Raw genomic sequence first — 19165 nt, 5'->3', positions numbered from 1 at the left:
TTCAGCCAGGGACAAAGAAAAGGTTATATTGGATCAAAGCTTACAAACTGTAAACTCTTAAGAATTCTAAATAGCTGCTGAATTCCAGTGGGAACTCCCTCTTCACCCTTCCTATGGGCAACAGTGAACTTTAACAAGCTATTAAACTGCTATGTAATTGATTTTTGCACGGTACAAATATCACTGAAAAGACAAGTTAGTCAAATGAATTACAAAGCAAATATTATCTTACTGACCTTACTAAAATTTGTGGGCACAAGCTGAAGTAATGGTATTTTTTCAGTCTCACGTTTTCTCCCATTAATGTTAAATACATTGCTGAATGTCCTTCAGTTTGTTTCCCTTCAGATGTACTAATACATTGCCCGGTATGGACCCAGCTTTTCCTTTTCAGACCTCTGGCTAACTTCAGAGAAAGAAACTGATACACCAAGGACATTTAAAAGAGTTTTGAAACATGATAGCTAGAACTATAATGGATTAAACACAATAGTTCCCTTAAAAAAACCCACCTGGTTACCACTGATTATTTAAATAAATTGCATCAACTCAGATTTATTCTGCAGAGCTTTATGCAAGCATACTTCCATTCTTTCCTGGTCACTAAAACATAATAAAGCTACACACGCACATTGCCTTTAGTTTCAAATTTTGTATTTTATTTTGATTCTTGAAGAGATTACTTTGTACTTTAATTTGGAGCTTATTTTTTTAGGTAATCAAGACTATTCAGTCTCAGTCTGCAACCTGATTTTTTACAGGTGTAGTCAAGCAAAGTAAATATTTATCCATGTCCTCATTTCCATCCTGGAGCTACTACAGCTTTCACCACTGCTGAAGGTATCAAAAAGATGGAAACAGAAGTGGCTGTGGCACGAGAGACTAACAATTCTGCATCTGTTGGGAAACCTGAATCAAGTAGTTGTTTCAACTAAAATACAAACTCCATTTGTTTGTATTTAGAAAATTTGTTGAAAGTTTCCTATTATGAAGTTTGCAAAACCATTATGTAAAAAAAGTCAAAAAGTCATGAGGGTTTTTTTGGACTAAAGGTGTGGGAGAACAGTGTTTTGTTCCGGTAACCACTGCTAGTGGGGCAGTTAGGTACAAATGAGTATGCAACATGTAAAATGTAGTTACCAGAGATTACAACAACAACAGAAACAACAGTAATCATTTCAAAACAAGAGGCTGACAAATTACACTGAGAAGAATGAGACTCAATCTCAGGCTAAAMAGCAACAAGTGGTGGATTCCACTAAGCCCTGAGGGGCAAACCATGAAACGAGAGCCAAGTCCCTCGGGTCACGGAGCACAGGGTATGAGGAGCACTGCACATGACAGGACAGGGCAGGGCAGCCCTTCCACCTGCACTGGCACTGCCACAGCTCCACTTCCACTCCCAACAGAACCATGTACCAGAACAAGCATGGAACAGAACCCTCCATGCTTTTGAACACCTCATATCCACCACACCTGGAAACATCTGCAGAGCAAGAGTGCAAGGGTGATAAAAATGAYACTTCTCACCACACCAGTAATTTCTAATGATTTTTCTGTCTATCTGCATGCACTATCTTGCATAGATGTAGTAGTCTTCCTTGAAACAAGTCAGTCTCAAAATACTTTCTGAAGGACATTTAATTACTGTCCATTATATGAGGAGAAATTTAAGTACAGAGTAGGAATGAAACACATCAAGTCCAGAGTCAAAATTAGGCAAGTCCTCCAATCTAAGTCTTTATTACTTAAAGTTTGTTAATGAACTTGAATAAACAACTTAATCATGTTTGGTCACGTGTGAGAAAATTAATCAGAAGTTTCCAGCCAGCTGATGAGTAGAGCTAAACAGGAAAGAAAGCTCAAACACAGACAGGTAAATAGAACTATTTTCATAGATTTATTTGAAAAATACTTACAAAAGCAAGTATGTTTGACACTAAAATAGTTAAACTTATTCTGTGTTTACATTGGTGTAGTTAAGCGTGCAGCATTAACAGTCTTTTCTGTTTGAAGCATTGTTAGTTTGCCTTACAGAAGTGGGAAAAATTGGGGTTTACTGATGAACAATGTCTCCCTGTCACTTCCTCTGCAGCAACTACAGCTGCAATCTCTGTATGAGATCTCAGATCATCAAAAGCTGTGTTTGCTTTACTGCCACCTGCCAAGTACAGATTTACTGGAACCTGGAAGGTGAGTCAGGCTTTTTTTTTTCTCTAGGAAGGAACAAGAGAGAGGAAGAAAACAAAAGGATTGGTTTCTTTATGTGAAGAATTTACCAAAGCTACATTTAATGAAAAACAGTCATTAAAAATGTCTTTTGTTAGTCGCCATCTTCCTTCAAAACATATGCACAACTCTGAACTTACCCGTAAGCCAATTACCATTCCTATAGCACTTGTTTGCTAGGAGAGGCCAGGACTAGAATAGCTAAGATTCCCCATCCAGACAGCAGTTCAGTAGTGTCAGAAACAAAACACAGTGCAATTAGTTTCCACATACTGTATAGCTACATTTTAGGACAAAACTGGCACAGATATTGATTGAAAGAGTTTCCTGTCTCCATGCAATCCACACTCTGGCAACAACCATAGTCCACAGGGCAGTGTAGTGGGCACATGGAGTGGACGGGATCTCACCAGCCRTTATTTTGCATGGTGCCAGTAGCTGCTGCTGCTCGAGCCAGCATATTTCTGTGTGCCTCRGAAGCAGAAGTCCCATCCATCACACGCATTGGCAGCATTCGCCTTCTGCCAGGCTGAGGGGTGTAGCTGTTCTGTCGCCAGTCTTCTTCTGGRGGCATATCAACTCTCCTTGGACCCGGGGCCTTAGCGCAAGAGGGGGGCACAGGGCAACCTTGAGCAGCACCGGGATCCCAAGAAGGCTCACGTGGTATTCTTAAAGTGCTGTAGTCTGTGCTGGCTGGTAGTCTGCAACCGATGGTGTGAGATTCATGCATTTGATGTTGTGAAGGCTGCTGGAGGAAGCCTTCCTGTAAACTCTTGCCTGGCTGGCCAGCCTGTTTCCCCCAGAGCACTGTTCGCTTATCTGGTAACGTGGCTGTTTGCCCAGCAGGGTAACTTGTGTTCAGCAAACAGCCAGAGACATTTGATGCTCCACTTCCTAAATGCAAATTAACAAGAGGCTTTTGCCCCTGGGAGAGGGTGCCTTTGGGTACACAAGGGAGACTCCCATAGCTCAGTGCCACACCTGGGTAGTCTTCACCTTGGAAAGCTTCACCCCTGTCAGGCACAACCAGAAGTTTCTGGATGACGTTCTTCTGATCTCCTGAAATAAAGTCAAAAAAAAAAAAAAAAAACGGGTTTGCTTAGTTACATTTTTTGTTTCATCCTCTCTGAACTTTCAGCTGTGGCCAGCAGGTGACAGAGAAACAATGAAATCACTAGTACATCCAGTTACTGGCTGACATGCAATTCTGAATAAAAGCTAGCTGTACCTTTTCCAGCACTCATTTTCCTCATTGTATTTCCTCTCTTTATCCTATTGCAGCTGCTGTCACAGATTTCAGATTTCTTTACTAGCCCCTTGTGTCATCATAGAGTAGCCCAACAAAGTATTTCAAGGCTGGTAAAGCAAACTGGTTTTGATGCTGTCACAGGGAAAATAATTCTCATGCAGGAATTAGTTATTTCTACTGGCACATGTGTGATTCATGGGAATGAGTAACTTGTGGAAGTACTCTCATAATGGCAACAAGGTGGGGGGTCTTACTGGTACTTTTATATTAAAGCAAATACCTCACAAAAATATTACTACTATTCGATATAAATCCATCATAAAATTTCCATAAAGGTCATTGGCTTTGGTTATGCACATTTAGCACAGAACCACAGAAAAACTCCAAAGGGCAGAGAAGAAGAAATGTGGTATGTCCTTCCAGATTTCTGGAGGAATTCAGGCAGATGGTGAAAATCCATTATGAAAGACAAGAATTGAGGAGCTGTATTTCAGCAATATTTCTGATCACGAAGAAGGATGAAAAGTCCTGTGATTATTACCTGACAGTTTACGTGCCTTGCCCACCATGCTGGGCATCAGTACATCATGGGGTGGGTGCTGCAACTGGTTTGGGTTGTGCTTGGGATCAAAGGGAAATACAGGAGGATCATGGGGGAAAGGAAGGGAAGTGGAGCTGGAAGAACGGTGGCTGGTGTCCACTGGCATTTTCCTCGTATTTGGTGCTTCCTTTTATAAAATGAGAAAGGAGAAGAACAGAACATAAAATGATGAGTAAACACAGAGTTGGGTTGAATCGAGCAAAGGTGGTATTGATCCAGGGAAGAAAGGGATGAGTCACTGGAACACAAAAACATGCATCTGCATAAGAAAATGACAAATAAAAACTGCATCAATCCAGTAAGGCTCTTACTGAAGTGGTGGGCTACTTAGGATCATTAGACTGGAATTACACCAAAAAGAAAAAGCCAAAACAAACACAAACCACTCCCGGAGTTTTGGTTGACAAACTGAGTATACAAAACAATGTCAGGCCACTCAGCATTGGAAATGGTATGCTACACAAAAGAGATGATTTMTAGAGCTGATTCTTCCTTTCTATTTTCTAGCAGGCTTTACTGAAAGCTCTGGTTCCAGACTACAAACAGATTCACCTATCACAGCTGAAGTATTTACCTGGTTGTACCATTTCCCTCTGTTAGGAGATACCTACCCCAAAACGCAGGGATGGCTGAACGGCACAATAACAAACCATGACAGACTTGAGCYCAGTGCCTAACTTGATGAGTAATAACAGACAACCATCTTATTGGCTGCTTGTGCTGTGGGTATAAAACCTTAGCAGAAAGAGTGGGTCTTGGACAGCTAGAGGTTTTTAATTGTTTCTGCCAGCAYTTGCAGGTATGTGTTAGAGCCCTTAACTAAAGCACGCTGAGCAGCAAGTTCTCCAAAGTTACATATACTTAGTTTATGATACACAGCAGAAAGATGCAATTGGACCAACCCATCTAAATAACTGATTCTGCAACTGATACTCTTCTACACCTATTACACAGTTGGTTTCAAATAAAAACTTAAGTACAGTTGGCAAAAAAATCAGTTCAAGCCAAAACTTGACATATCTAGTCATGTTATGTTACTAAACACTCTGTTACTGTTTTTCTGACACTTTTAAATTGCATCTAAGACTACTTAACAGAGAGGACAAAGGAAAGATCAACCTCCTTACTTTTAGTTATTTTCTGTATGCAACTGTCTGCATGTTATGCACCAAGTCTTGAATTGCCTCCCCTTTAATGCTGACTTTTACTCTCTAAAAATCTGCCTGCTTAATATACTCACAAGAGAGCAGAAACTTTCAGACTGGTATTGGTTTGTTTCTTTGAAATTACAGGTGTATGAGAAGCTTTCTTAAAAATACTTTAAGTCAACTGAAAAAAAAATAAGTTTATACTGGGTGTTTTTGCATTCTGGCAAGTAATGTCAGCTGTCATGCCTATCAGCYGCAGCAGCCACTCCTCTGCAATAACACCTGAAGAAGATGGCTTTGTTACTTATATAAAAGTTGACTTTTCTTCCCAAGAGAGAACAAAAGAGACAGGCTTTTATCATGGCTTATTACTGAGTTGTCTTCCGTCTTGTTTGTTAGGTACTAAATACAGACAGAGAAAACAGCAACTCTACAGACAGATGATGGCTCTTTGGAAAGCTGCACATCATTCTACTTACAAAACTGTGAGAAGAGACCAAGGTCTCTTCTCTGTTTGAGATAACTGTCCCACTGAGACTGCGAGCAATGCGACGGAAATTCTCTGCACTGTATATTTCCTCCTCTTCTGGTTCCCTGCTATGTTCTCTGGTATATGTGACCTGTGGATAATATTACACATTTCAAACAAGGTTCTTCATAATATCAATTCTGTACATTAATTATAGGGAACAGATGAATAGAAACACAACAGAGCATACTTGATTGATATTTAATGACCTTTTCTTTCTTAAAATCCTTCATTCAGGTACTACTTTGAAAATTTAGGATTGAGTCTGTTTAGATCTGGTGATTAAAAGTATTATTCCTGATAGCCCTTCTTCTGTCAGTAAATACATGGATTGATTTATCAAAATGAGATTCGTACTTTTGTAAATATCTAAAGCCAGAACAAAATGTCTCCAGTGGGATGAACCTTCCTAAAAGACTGACTGCTGCTACAGGCATCACTGCCTCTGGAAAGACAATCATGGCTGCAGCTGACAGTCATCATATAAACAAAAACTACTACAGTCATCTCATTAAAAAAATCTAGGATTATTTGATGAATGGTGGAAGCTTGTTAATCTTATGCTAGCAAGGGAAATATTTATTCCATTTTTCCTTTCCTTTGTTCTATAAAGGAACAGACTTTGAACTCCCTTTATCAAGTACAGAGATATTACAGGAAATGTCATTCTCTTTGAAAATACTTTCATGTCTTCATATACAGGCATTGATATGTAACTGCCAGTTATTTAAACAGTTGCTTCCCAGGAAAAAAAGGAAAAAAAAAAATCTCCCACTCTGAGGTGACTAACTACCAACTGCAAATACCAAATTATCCCCCACTTTAAAAATATGTAGTGACACAGTGAAAAAAAAAAGCCTGTGCCCCTGCAAGTGATAACATTAAGGAGCAGTTATCATTGGTTGTGACACAAGGGAGTTCACGTCACTACGTTCAAAGAGACTGGAGCTTAGTTTTCAGGGGTGTGTTCCTCCAAGCCAAGATTTGGATCATTTGCATGCAAGCTGCACAGACCACAAGTCACTGGTATTTTAGCTAGCTAATCTTTAGCACTTAAAATTCCCTCTAATATTCATATCAATGACCCCAGTATCTTTTTCATAATGTATTTCCTTTGTCCCACTGTAAATTATTTCTTGCACAGGTCAAGTCCTTCCCTTTCCAGTACATCTTAAGTAACCAAAGGTCACCTTGGAGACAGAAGAGACAGTGGATCCACACAGACTGCGCTCGATCTCCGCTGTTGGGGTTTTCGAGAGACCCATGCCAGCTGTAGCAGGCAGCTTCCTCACATTCAGGTTCACAGGGACTGGGAAGGAAAACACTGTAATTAAATTCAACGTCTGCTTGCACATTATGACATATTCCTGACTATCTTAGATCTGACTCCAGCAAAGACACAAGGACTATGTACACAGAACAAGAAGTCAGAGTTCTTTGGAACATTAATACATCAGCTAACTGCCAACATTTCAAGGGAGACAGTCTGTCAGGATATTGTGCCTACTTCCCTGGCCCTTCTGCAGGCTTCAGGAGAGCAGTTAAATAGTTAAAGGTGTTATTTTAAACTAGGATCGCTACAATTGCTTCATTTCAATGCAATGGACAAAAACCAGTTACAATCCTAAAATTTCTCACAGAACAGACAGATCAAGGACTAATAAAACTGGTCACAGGAAGTTCCTCTGTAAAGGAAGAAAGGTGATATGCTGATAACACCTTTTCTGCAATGAGGTGGTTGCATTTGGAGAAGCAAGTCTTAGCTTTAGCTCTGCTGAAAAGCCCCCCTAATGAAACAGGCATTTTCAACATGATTCTGAATGCAAAGGTCTGAAAAGCCAGTTGATACTTTGAGCAGCATTTGCAAATGAAGAGGTAATCCAAGTTAAAAGAAAGTAAGAGCTATCCTAGACTCAACTCGGGTGAATTTCATGCAGTTCGTGACAGTAGATGCACTGGTTCAAACTTTTCAGTTTTATACAGGATTTGCAGAACTTAGAAAGAAATAACTGAAAGTTACAGCAGACTGGAAAATCGCAAACACAAACTTYACTTTAGAAGAATAACCATATCTCATATCCCTCATGTATGTGATGGGAAAATAGGAAAGGAAAGTCAACATAAGAAATGGGTCGTTTGATGACAGAACTCTGGAACTCTAACACTAAAGCAATTAGGCTTTATCCTGGTAGATTTCTAAAAGAACTGCCAAAATCAGTCAACTAAGTAGGAACATGTAAGACCTTCTGATTCAAGTCCATTCAAGAGAGTRTCTGCAAAGTTGTGAGGTCAGATCCAGCCTAACTCTGAAAGAAAATCAAAAGGGTAACAAATGCTAAATGGCCACATTTTGATGTCTTAACTCGTCTGTGTGTGGACTGCAAGATATGAGAGCTCCAGAGAAAACTCAAGCTGTTAAACAAAAACCTGTTCAAGAGTTTACTGCAGTATTCACTCTGGTCACAGCCAGATTGTCAGGAATAATGGAGGCTCCACCTCCATGGGTGCAGGACAGGGGAAAACATGTCTTGTGTATGCATGGCAATATATATCATATGTGTATAGCTATGTCTGTGTCATTTCAGTACCCTTCCAATTTCAGGCTGCCTTGCATTTAACCAGAAAGTTCATAGCTTTAATTCTATGACACAGATTATAAAGAAATAATTCATAGCTTTAATGCTATGACACAGATTATAAAGAAATTTGCTTCACTTGTGAAGCAGAGAAACAAGGTTGCCCTATCTCAGGCAAGAGATTAGATCATTTTAAGTGGAACTGGACTCCTGTCATCAGATTCTAACTGAATGTCTAACAGCTGGATGTCCTCACCAACAGAATCTGTTCATTTTCTTTTGGCAACAACTAATCCACAGGGTCTCATGGATCTTAGTACAGGTCATTTACCCTCAGTGCTGCTTTCACAAGTCATTTTCCAGATTTTAAAGCATGCAGTCCTTAGTAAAATACAGGTTCAACTCTCACAGATCTGGAATCACTTTTAAAATTAAGTTATTCCCCTCAGCTAGGTAGATATTAAAATCTCAATTACAACACAATCAGTTAAAATTCATCAATGTGGAAAACATTAACATCAGGCAYAGAAACAGTTTCTTAAACTCCAGAGGCGATGTAGGACTTTCAAACAGCAGAATTCATAACCCTGACGTAAGAGCTAGTTCCCTACTTGACACCAGAATCAATTATTTCTATGTTACTCTTAACAGATGTTGCTCCCCATTTGCCAAGATCAACAGCTACTCCGCAGCCTCCCCAGGCAGTGCTATCACCGCTTTCTCTAGTTAGCAGGAATGTTCCAGAGTCTACAACCTGGATTTTTCTGCATCTSTGCACAAATTAATGCCCGTTTAACTAAATCGACTGGAAAATGCATCTTCACCTACACTGGAGTACACAGGCAGGTCAACCAAGAAAAACAACTGCATCATTCTTACCTGATTGGTCAAATGGATACCTAGCACTGTCCTGTCTTCCCAAGAAAGGCCTAGTGGCCTGAGATGCCTGCAGACTAGTCTGATAGAGGGATTCCAGTTCTGAGAGCTCCTGTTCTGTGTCTTGATTCCACTGTGGATGCAGATGTACTGGGATCCTGCTCAAGTCATCTCCAACTGCTCTCTGATCAGAAAGGAGTGGACTCCTCCCAGGTACAGGAAGCCATTCAGTATTCTTATTAGCCTTCTGAGAACTGTAATACCTAGTAACATTATTCACCCAACGGTCCACAGGCATAGAGGCAACCACGCTACTAGCAGCTCCATCATCCACCTCTTTCATTCCTCCATCATGACAGTGCCTTTCCACGCAGGGTGCAGGGTCTGCTATATTCTGTCCACCTCTTCTACACAGTTCTTCACTGTGAGAACAAAAACTCATAGAAGAAACATTTTGGGCACTAAAACCCTTCAAAGAAACTACCCCATCCCTAATATCCACAGTTGAGTGTAATTTTTCAGAAGATTGGTTTTTGTTTTCTTGGTTTTGATGGATTAGCTGTCTGTAACCAGAAGATGAATGGTTGATGAAAGATTTTTGTGTTAACTTTGGAGACTTCTCATCCTGACACACTGCAGTAATCCAGTCTTTTTCATGAGTACCTTTTCTCTGGGAGACTGCATGCATTTTCTGAAACTGCTCTGCCAAGGAGCGAACATGTCCCTTTGTACTAAAAGCCTCAAATTTACAACCTTCTGCTGTGCCATATTCACCCTGTGAGGGTAATAAAATCTCCTGGCTGTTTGCTCTGGAGTACTTATTTTTCTGCAAAGGATCCAAGGAGCACTGCTGTGTTGGGGATGAAGTTGCAGGGGTCACTGCATGATAGGCCCCTAAATGATCAATGCTGGGCCGCACTGGAGAGCTTGCAAGTTTGGAACAAGGACTGTGCTGGCCATCCTTTCCAGGAGATGCTGCTTGTGGTGGATGTGGACAGGGAAACAGTGCAGGCAAAGACCCAGAGTTTACTGTGTTAGCCTTGGATTGGTACTGAGGTGTGAGAACAGGCATTATGTTATGAACCTCTTCTAACTTGCTGCTGCTGCAGCATTCCCTATAGTTTTTTGGCCCTGCGGCTGTGGTGTCAGCAAATTCCCCATTATTATGGGCATCATTCTCAGTTCTTGCAGACCTCTCTGCCAACCCTTGCCTATAGGGAAAAGAGGGAACTTGGTCATGAAAATCAGCAGAAGCAGACTGGAAGTTTGGAGAGATCCTGTTGGATGGATTGCTTTCAGAAGGGGGCAAGGAGGAAGACTCTGGATATAATGATGAGTGCAATTCATGGCAGGAAGCAGGTGGGTGGAAGAAAGAACTGGACCCAAATTCCACTTCTTTGTTGGGTTCCAGTGGTACCTCCTGGCTCAGCAGTACTTGGAGCGGGCCAGTCTGTTCACTAAAACACAGAAGAGTAAATGATTAGCAGTAGTCATTGCTTAGGTTTATCCCTAGGGTACAGACCTTGCGCTAAGTGACATACAGCTCAACACACTTAGCTCACTGTATTCGGATAAAGACTCGGCATTTATTCACTAGACACATACATGCTAGTCCTTTGCCTCTAACTTTGTTTTCCTACTCTAACAATCCAACTGAACCCATTTCATATTTTTAAGAGTACTTYGCTACAATTAGGCTCTATATGAAGTACTCTTGTACAGCACCAGAGGCATTTCAACCAGCACATTGAGTACATGAGTAGGGATAACTGTTAAGAATGGTAAAAATAACATTAATATAAAATAAAGTAACTGTTTTCAACAGCAGCATCTTAGTTATCTTTTAAAATATTCTGGACATGTTTGGGATCTGCACATGAACTGACAGTGTTTCTGTAAAGCCCCCTCTCTCCAAGCAACTCCATGAAGAACAACTTGACAAATGGAAGGAACAGGCTGAAATTTTTCTTGTATCTTTATATTCTCATTTTTGAGATATTTATCCAAAATGTTAAGTAAAGTTCAAGTTAAATATGTAACTATTATTCTGCAATGATTTGTATCCTAAGCATACTGCTAGCAAATAATTCATCCTTTTATGTACCAGTGCAAGACAGTTATATTCTTGGGTCATATATGTCCCTRGCATTTTTCTGCATTCAGTTAGCATTTTAATATACAGACAGGTCAAACAGTACTAAGTCCATTGCCTATGAGAAAACAACAGACTACATCAGCTCCAGCGGAAAACTTAAGGCAACTGTAAGATCAGTGCTTTGTTTCTTCCTTGAGATGCAGGAAAGGAAAGTTACCATGAAGACCTGGTTGATGTGTATAGCAAAACAACATTATTTATGATGAATTGCACACTTTGTAATGTCTACTATATTATTTGCATCAAAGCTGGAGTACAGATCTCTGGCTATGAATAGGGTTTTGTTTTCATTGGCTGAAATGTTAACATTTGGTTGGATATAACTTTTTGCAGAAGTAATGCTCTTCACAGAGCAGCAGTGAGCAAGTTTAGCATTAACAAAACTAGTTAAGAAAGTGTCTTTCATTTTCTTAGAATTTGCCAAAATGCCTATGTGAGTCTGCATTTCTCCTGTGAAAGAGGATTTAATGGACCCCTGATTGACAAAAAGATCAGCTTTCATTACATGTAATTCAGGTACTGCAAGAAAAGAAAAGAACGTTATGAACTATAGCCTGGCAGGCGTGCAAATTAACTGGGTTTGTATATAGCTGTACATGACATTTTACAGAAAGGAACATAAAAAGGATTCTCATCCGAGATTTTATCTAAGCTTCTGATATTACAACATGTAAGAAAGGGGAGAGGGAAAAAAATAACAGTTGAAGAAATAGCCTAAAAATTGGATAGGGATGGTCTAGTGCTAGGAGGGAATGGCATGGGAAGAAAGGAGGATTAAGCTGCATGCTAAAGAGGGTAGGAAGAAAGGATCARTTATAGCAGAGAGTTAATTATGCTGTAGTTAAAGTCAGTATGGAAGAAAGAATCATGAARAGACACTGAGGAGTGCTGGTAAGCCAGGCTACGGGATGCTGGGAAGCACAGAAAGAAAATGAAGAATGATGGAGTAGTCAAGGTGACAGGATCAGGATCTGGATTCAAGAGTTGTACCAGTGCACCACTAGAGAAGTGGTCTAGAAAGAAAAGATCAGTGTACTTGACAATTTTCAAACTACAGAGCACTAAACACACTGGCYGATGTTCCCAATATAAAAGCAACTATAGCAAGATTTTTACTGTAGTATAGTCTTTTACTGACCGAGTCCTGAAACTGCTCCTGCTTATGAACAGTCACATTTYATCCTAACACACCCCATTCTTTTATCCAGATTATTGTTGGTTGTATTTTTCCCTTGGTGCATGAGACATCAATGCTGCCAGGTACTGACTGCTACAATTCTCTGTCACAGATCACATTTTGAACACGTGCACATTGGACTTTTCTATACAGACTGGGGAAAGGGTGGTGGGGAGGAGGAAAATGGGGTAATTGACTGTTTTATAATAGGATTTAATCTAGAGAAGAAAAGAAGAGGGTGTAACACAGTAGGACTTGGACTATCCGGGGAAATATATACATAGTTTGCTTTTTGTTTCCAGACTGCACTGCTTGCAGATGCAGCCCGGCTCCGGGGCCAGTGAGGGACTCGCACTACCTTGTAGACTGGGCCATGGTGCCGCCCTGTGGTGGGTGGCAGGCTGGCGGAGGCAGCGGCTGCGGTGGCTGTTGGTGCTGCATGCGATCCTGGAGGCTTCGSGCTTTTCGGATACTGATTTGCAGCTTCTTATCGACTAGGGCTCTGCTGTGAGTGCTAGCGCTGGCATCATGCATGGCAAGTCTTAGTTTAGCTAAAATGCAAAAGAAAACATAGCAGAAAACAAACAGAAAAAAGGAATAAAATTGAAAAAGAAAAAAAAAAGGAAAAAGATGCAGCAGGAACAAAAAACATGGACCATGCAAATACTGCCACAAAAGAATTCACAAGGATGCTACTGTTTCTATTAATGCACATTCAGCTTAGCCAGGGGTACAAACACATTAATTGAAACCAAACCAAAATAAAATTTGAAAAAAATCCTTGTTTTAGCCCATTTTCTCATCCCTACACAGAAGCTCTTTCTAACCCTACCACAATGATATTTCATTCTGTCAACTACTCTTCACCTGAATCCTCCATACTTCGGACTCTTTTTATGTGCAGGAATATCCAGCTGGGATTTGAGATTCCTTGCTGGAATGGAAGCTAACAGAGTTTCCACCACAGTTGTATGCTGCACCCTTTAATTCTGCAGTCCATAAAAGCCAATTCCTAAATGCAAACAGCACAGGAGCTACCCACCCTGTCTGCAGCCATTCCACACAGACAGAGGGGAGCATGGGGTGAGACAGCCAGCCAGTCATAATGGAAAAACACCAAAAATAAAATGAAATCACATAGCACACATTCTCAAAGGTCACAATGCATTTAAGCACTTCGATGTCCTAATGCTTTTTTCTTCATGGAAGTTAAAGTACAGCATAGTTCACTCCTGCTAACCCAGAGGACTCAAGAGTGGGCTACCATTTTCTTCCTATGCTACACCCTCCRTGAAAAACAGAGGAGCTTAATGGCCTTTGCAATTTGGCCTGCCAAATGGGGAAAAATTTTAAGGACCAACTGGCAAGGGGAACCACCTACCAGGGTGCTTGCTGAAACACACCATAGAGCACCAAAAAGGGTWCATCAGCACCCCAGTGCTTTTACTACCTTAGCACTGGCGAGAACAACAAAATGAACGCAAACATGAAAAAGGAGAGATGAAGAGGAACAGGACTAAAATCCCCAAATGGGAATGCTTAYAAAAATGAGAAACTCTGTCTATCTGCATGTTCCTAAAGATCAGCCAGATTCCCACTKTACTACCTGACCACTTAATGTGATTTAGCATTTCAGACTCTGTTCTGTATTAGTACACAGTCAAAGCGCAGTAGCTCAGGCGGTTAAGGTTACTTACATATAGCTTCGTTACAGAGAGCCAAAGCTGCAGCACAATCCCCCTTCTGCTCCTGATTCAGGGACTCTTCAAAGATTGAATCTGCCTCCTGCATCGACTTCTCAAAGCCATCACTCCTCCCTGCAAAGGGGCAGCACCCTTCATTTTGGTTTCATTCATTGCAGAACCCTCACTTACCCTCAGCCCATTTGTGACCGGCAAATCCTTTCACATGCGGGTTCTTGTAGAGGCTGTGCACATCCCAGCCTGCACCACCTAACCCTCCCTAAGCAGAAATACATCTTGAGCACCCTGACACACCCAACATCCACACAATAAAACAACGTGAAATGGATTTTTTCCCTCAAATTTTCTTTGGTTGAAAGAGTTGTAAGGGCTTATTCTATCTTTTTCAACGCTTTGAATCAGTACAAAAGATGGTACGGACATATCACAGAGTCAGTTCAAATAACCTGTCAAGTAGGAATTAAACTAAATTTAGAATCAAATCTAAACCAAAATGTATMAGTAAAAGAAATACAGTGGATCCAGGTTTTCTCATTGTACGTTAAGTTTCCTGACAAAACCCATCAGTCTCTTTTTCATCAAAATAGGAACAAACTGAAACAACTAATGTGTCTGGGGAAGAAAACTCGGACGTGARTGTGAACATAAATACCTGCATGAAATACTTATATAACCAGCTCAGTACATACACCTAACTGCTGTAAGTAACATACAGAATACAAAAACTCAACAGCCTTGTAGCTTGAAAAACAAGATGTATGAACTGAGAAGAAAGGGACAACTGTCAAGAATTCTTCTTGCAACAGTTTAGAAAACAGTRCTGGAGAAGAGAAGGATAAATCATCTTTGGACACAAAAAAACCCRGCATCCTGGCATCATAACATGCATTTCTGAGAGGAAAAAATGCCCAMACTATTTGGTGTCACCTACCAGGCATTATGCAAATTATGCACTAAAATGTAAACATTCAAATGAAGCAGGGAAAACAGAAACTGCAAATTGACTTTTTTCTTTCTTTATCAGCCAACAATTAATTACATTGTCTCAATCTGCATAACACATACTATGGCCTGCCCTGCTCCCCAACACCCCTGTGAACAGATGTAAATAAAAACTTCATATAAATCCCAAAGAACCTGCATGAAAAGCTAGTACTGGAGAGAGAAGTGAGTTGTTAGAGCAATGAGTTAATCAAGCAGCACATTCAGTTTCAAAATCAAGGCAACTGAGGCTTGCAATCAAGGGCAGAACACTAAAGTTAGCTTTCTTTGCATGAATTTAGCAGTTTACTTGAGGGGAAAATGAGTCACAAGTGTTCTGGAGTTCTGCACACAAGCAAGCCTTCCAGGCAGTCAAGCAGTCTGTTAATGTTAAGCTATTGTATCTCTGATTGGGGTGGAGAAAGACTTAAAAGGAATAAAACAGAGGCTTTTCTAGATCTTAAGTCAATGCATCTGAACTCCTCAAACATTCTACTGAATTCTTTTTTGAGTAAGCATTAGTCTAGTTTACCTTGTTTTTAACAAAGAAAAGCTAAGCAAACTTTGCTGCTACCAACTAATAGAAGAGATCAAAACCAGGGGTAATATACTGGAGAATATGCTATTTTCTTTCGTGCAGGAGAAGCAGAGAAGACAACATGCTCAGCAACAGAGGTTTACTTTTCAATTTTTAAATCATTAGCATTTGTGTTGCAGAAGTAAACACTGTACTAATAAAAAAGAAATCCATCTACTCTGGTACATCAGAGTTTTTCTCTTGGTTAACAGCAGGGCATAATAGGACAGTAAAGCGTAACTGATGGTCAGTAAAACATTCTCATGGAGATCATGTTATTCAGCTGCCATTGGCACAGAGTCATTCTGGCTGCTGCTGAGCAATTGGCATGACTGTAGGGTGCACAGCACCATCAGGATTGTGTCCAGAAYTGGTGCTGCTGTGGGCTGTCCCTCTCCTTCCTCCTTGAGCAGCAAACCAGGAACCTCAACTCTTTTCTACATCAGGTTAGAGGAAGCAGCACGSAGATGCCAGGAGGCCTGGCAATCACAGGATGCCATGGCAGGATTGCCCTGATCATGCAGACATTCCTTAGACCAGAGCCCAGGTGTTCACCTCTCCTGGCTCTGCTCACCCTCCAGTGACCCCCAGTTAGGTGTTACAGTATGTTTCAGGGTTCACTCTTGACTGAGTCAGTGCATTTTATCCCACCTTCCTCCTGAATCCCCCTACTGGCTGATGGAAATTCAGGGCTAAAACAACGGTATTACATGTGAATCCTGTCATCTTCCCTCTGCTACAGCTGCACCCTTCAATTAAACCTCTTTTGCTGCCATCTCCTGCCAGAAAGATGAGGAGCCTTGGAAAACACAACCAAACTTCAAATTTGGCTTTTATTTTTTTAAAAATTCTTTTTCCCTAGAAAAGCTATAYAACCCAAACCCAGCTCGGATTTTCAATTAGATCCAGCCAGAGCACTTATCCCCTTGCCACCCCTGGGGGTGCACAGCTGGGCAGGGAGACAAACTGGAAAGCACAAGAGCAGGGACGAGCAGAATTGTGTAGGGCTGAAAAGGTAYTAAAATCAATCAGAAACAGAACAACATGAACAACCTCTGCTGTGGGTGAAGCTAAGATGCCTGAAAAGTAGAAACAGCCCTGCTCATTCCAAGATGCTGGYTAAAGGCTTACAGCTAAATCTAGATATCATACTATTAACAATGTATATCATTGTAAAAATGGAAAGATGCAGATATACTAAGAATACCTCTACATTACTTTGTTTTCTCATTTAAGAAGAAATTTGTTCACAATATCAGTTTTTTCACTTTCCACAGGTTTGAAATGGATGATATTTCATCACCTGAAGGTACAAAATTATAATGGGGAGGTGGATGCGGCGAGAGAGACACACACAGAATTAAAACAGGAAATTACATTCAAATGTTAAAAAGCTTCAGCACTACCATCCTGCAAAACGTGGCATTCAAAAGGTTACCCTGATTCTGCAGTTCATCTAGATCCATGAACCTGCTGGGACGGGGATTAAAGCCTATTGCTGCCTCCATTTCCTTTTCTCTCTTTCTGCGCAGTTCTTGCTCATGGGCTCTCCTTGCCACCTCTTCTTGCAATTCATCCAGCTCACTCTTTAAAGGAACAAAGATGTCTCCACCTTCAAAACAAACAAACCAACCAAACTTTTTTGCTAGCTACATCTCTTAGAGTATCCCTTGAAAGACAAAGWAGTATTAATGGAGAATAAAATTAACATTAGAAAATAATAGTCTGACAAAGCAAAGACCACAGAATTTTACAACATAAATTTTCCTTTGTTCAATTTCTAAATTTTACTTATAAACCCCASCCAACACAGCAGTGCTTCAAGCTCTCCTGCAGCACAGCCTAACCCTGGATTCACCGACCCAGGAAAAGAGCAGATGGAACAGGGAGAACCACTGGAAGAAATGACCCTAAGATGATGATGAAATCTTGAGGCTTCTTACTGTGTTTTAATTTGTAAATAATGCTATGTCAAATTAGTCAGATCACTAGCATTTGAAAGTTAAATGGATTCCAAGTGAGATGTTTCTCATCTAACTGCATAAAACGGATGAAAATGGAAGGAACATAAAGCATATCAGTATCTTACACAACAGAAATCCATCAGCTGTCATTCTCAGTTCAACGATTACCAGTACTCAGAAAGTGTCTCCCCTCCTGCCTTTCCCTTCCCCAGACTCTCTGGAATAAAGCACGTCTCAAAATGTGACATTAGCAGAAAAGCTTTGCCTCAGCCCAAACATCTTGTAAAAAAACATTCACAGTTGTGACARTTTTGAATTTTGTATAGAATTACAAGCTTGTTTTCAGGACTCTACTAAGTTATGAGTTATGCTTGGGAGGGTATTTTTGACCAATGGCTGAATACTGAGTTATAAGAAAGAATAGGAAAAATAGCTTTATTTTGTCAGGTAAGTCAATACACAAAAGAGATGGCAGAACAATTAAATCGAAGGAATATTCCAAAGAAGGCTTTTTCCAATTCCTTCAGGTAAATCTTATAAYGGTTTCTTGTAAAACTGTTATGTTCCTCAGAATCTCTTTACCCTTTCCTTATAATTTCCCCATGAACATAAACATCCAGAAAGTGAAGAACAACTCCAATACAATTTTACCTTGCACAACCACCCCTACAAAGTGTATCTTACCATTTCCAATGGTGTGTGGGCTGTTTGTCCAGCTCCCAATTGATGAAGCAGACTCCACTTCCAAGATGCTGCTACTGTGAGACTTCGGGATGTTACGCCAAGCRGGAACAAATGCACTCGGTCGCTTCATATGAACATCCCTCCAAGAAGAGAGTAATTACAGTTTACCATTTGACTAATCTCTAAAGGAGAAATTGTATCTACCTTTTTCGTATCCACACAAACAYACACTGGCATTTTATTTTATTTTTAAATTAGGTCTACCGTAAGAAAATCTTGGGAGAAACAGGGAAAGAGGAAGTTAACAAGGAGGACAGTAATTCTATTCTCCTCCATAAGATTATGCAATAMATATTATAATTGTGGTCCCAGAATTGTTCAGAATCGATTCTTACAGCTGAAAATCTACAGTTCTGGCCATAAACAGTGCMAGTTTGTGGYTACCTGAAGCTTCCTAAATCAAGGAAGGAAAACACATTGTGCTATTTGTTTTTACATACAAATACTGCAAGTATGTCTGAAACACAAATTTCTATRCAAGACTATTGATTTCTCATTTTGTACAAGGTGTCCATGAATCAATGGTTTAATTGAAACAAAAAGGACTATGAGCTACTCAAAGTACAAACTGTGGTTTAAAACTACAGACTAAGGCTACAACTATTTCAGATGAATCACTTCAGACAATATTTCTCACTCAACYRAGCCCCATTTTT

General features: G+C 40.3%; 1 protein-coding gene across 6 annotated transcripts in view; it reads right to left on the bottom strand.

The window, feature by feature from the left end:
* Positions 1 to 675: 675 nt before the first annotated feature.
* The window catches only part of USP54 (ubiquitin specific peptidase 54), a 93433-nt gene continuing 74943 nt past the window's right edge, over positions 676 to 19165 (bottom strand). For 5 of the 6 annotated variants that reach the window (XM_057377099.1, XM_057377100.1, XM_057377098.1 and 2 more), the window contains exons 15-23: positions 18450 to 18589; positions 17240 to 17413; positions 14238 to 14357; positions 12899 to 13091; positions 9212 to 10665; positions 6947 to 7065; positions 5707 to 5847; positions 4020 to 4206; positions 676 to 3288 (exon numbers count right to left, since the gene is read on the bottom strand). In XM_057377099.1, the coding sequence (XP_057233082.1) occupies positions 2636 to 3288; positions 4020 to 4206; positions 5707 to 5847; positions 6947 to 7065; positions 9212 to 10665; positions 12899 to 13091; positions 14238 to 14357; positions 17240 to 17413; positions 18450 to 18589 (3181 nt within the window). In that variant the 3' untranslated portion in view covers positions 676 to 2635. The remainder of the gene's footprint in view (positions 3289 to 4019; positions 4207 to 5706; positions 5848 to 6946; positions 7066 to 9211; positions 10666 to 12898; positions 13092 to 14237; positions 14358 to 17239; positions 17414 to 18449; positions 18590 to 19165) is intronic. The other variant, XM_057377103.1, reaches the window with a different exon arrangement.

Source organism: Malurus melanocephalus, unplaced genomic scaffold, assembly GCF_030028575.1.
Source record: "Malurus melanocephalus ecotype Western Australia unplaced genomic scaffold, MMel_1.1 scaffold_299, whole genome shotgun sequence".
Classification (NCBI taxonomy): domain Eukaryota; kingdom Metazoa; phylum Chordata; class Aves; order Passeriformes; family Maluridae; genus Malurus; species Malurus melanocephalus.
Note: the sequence above shows the minus strand (reverse complement) of the source record. Positions and strands in the feature narration are given on the sequence as shown.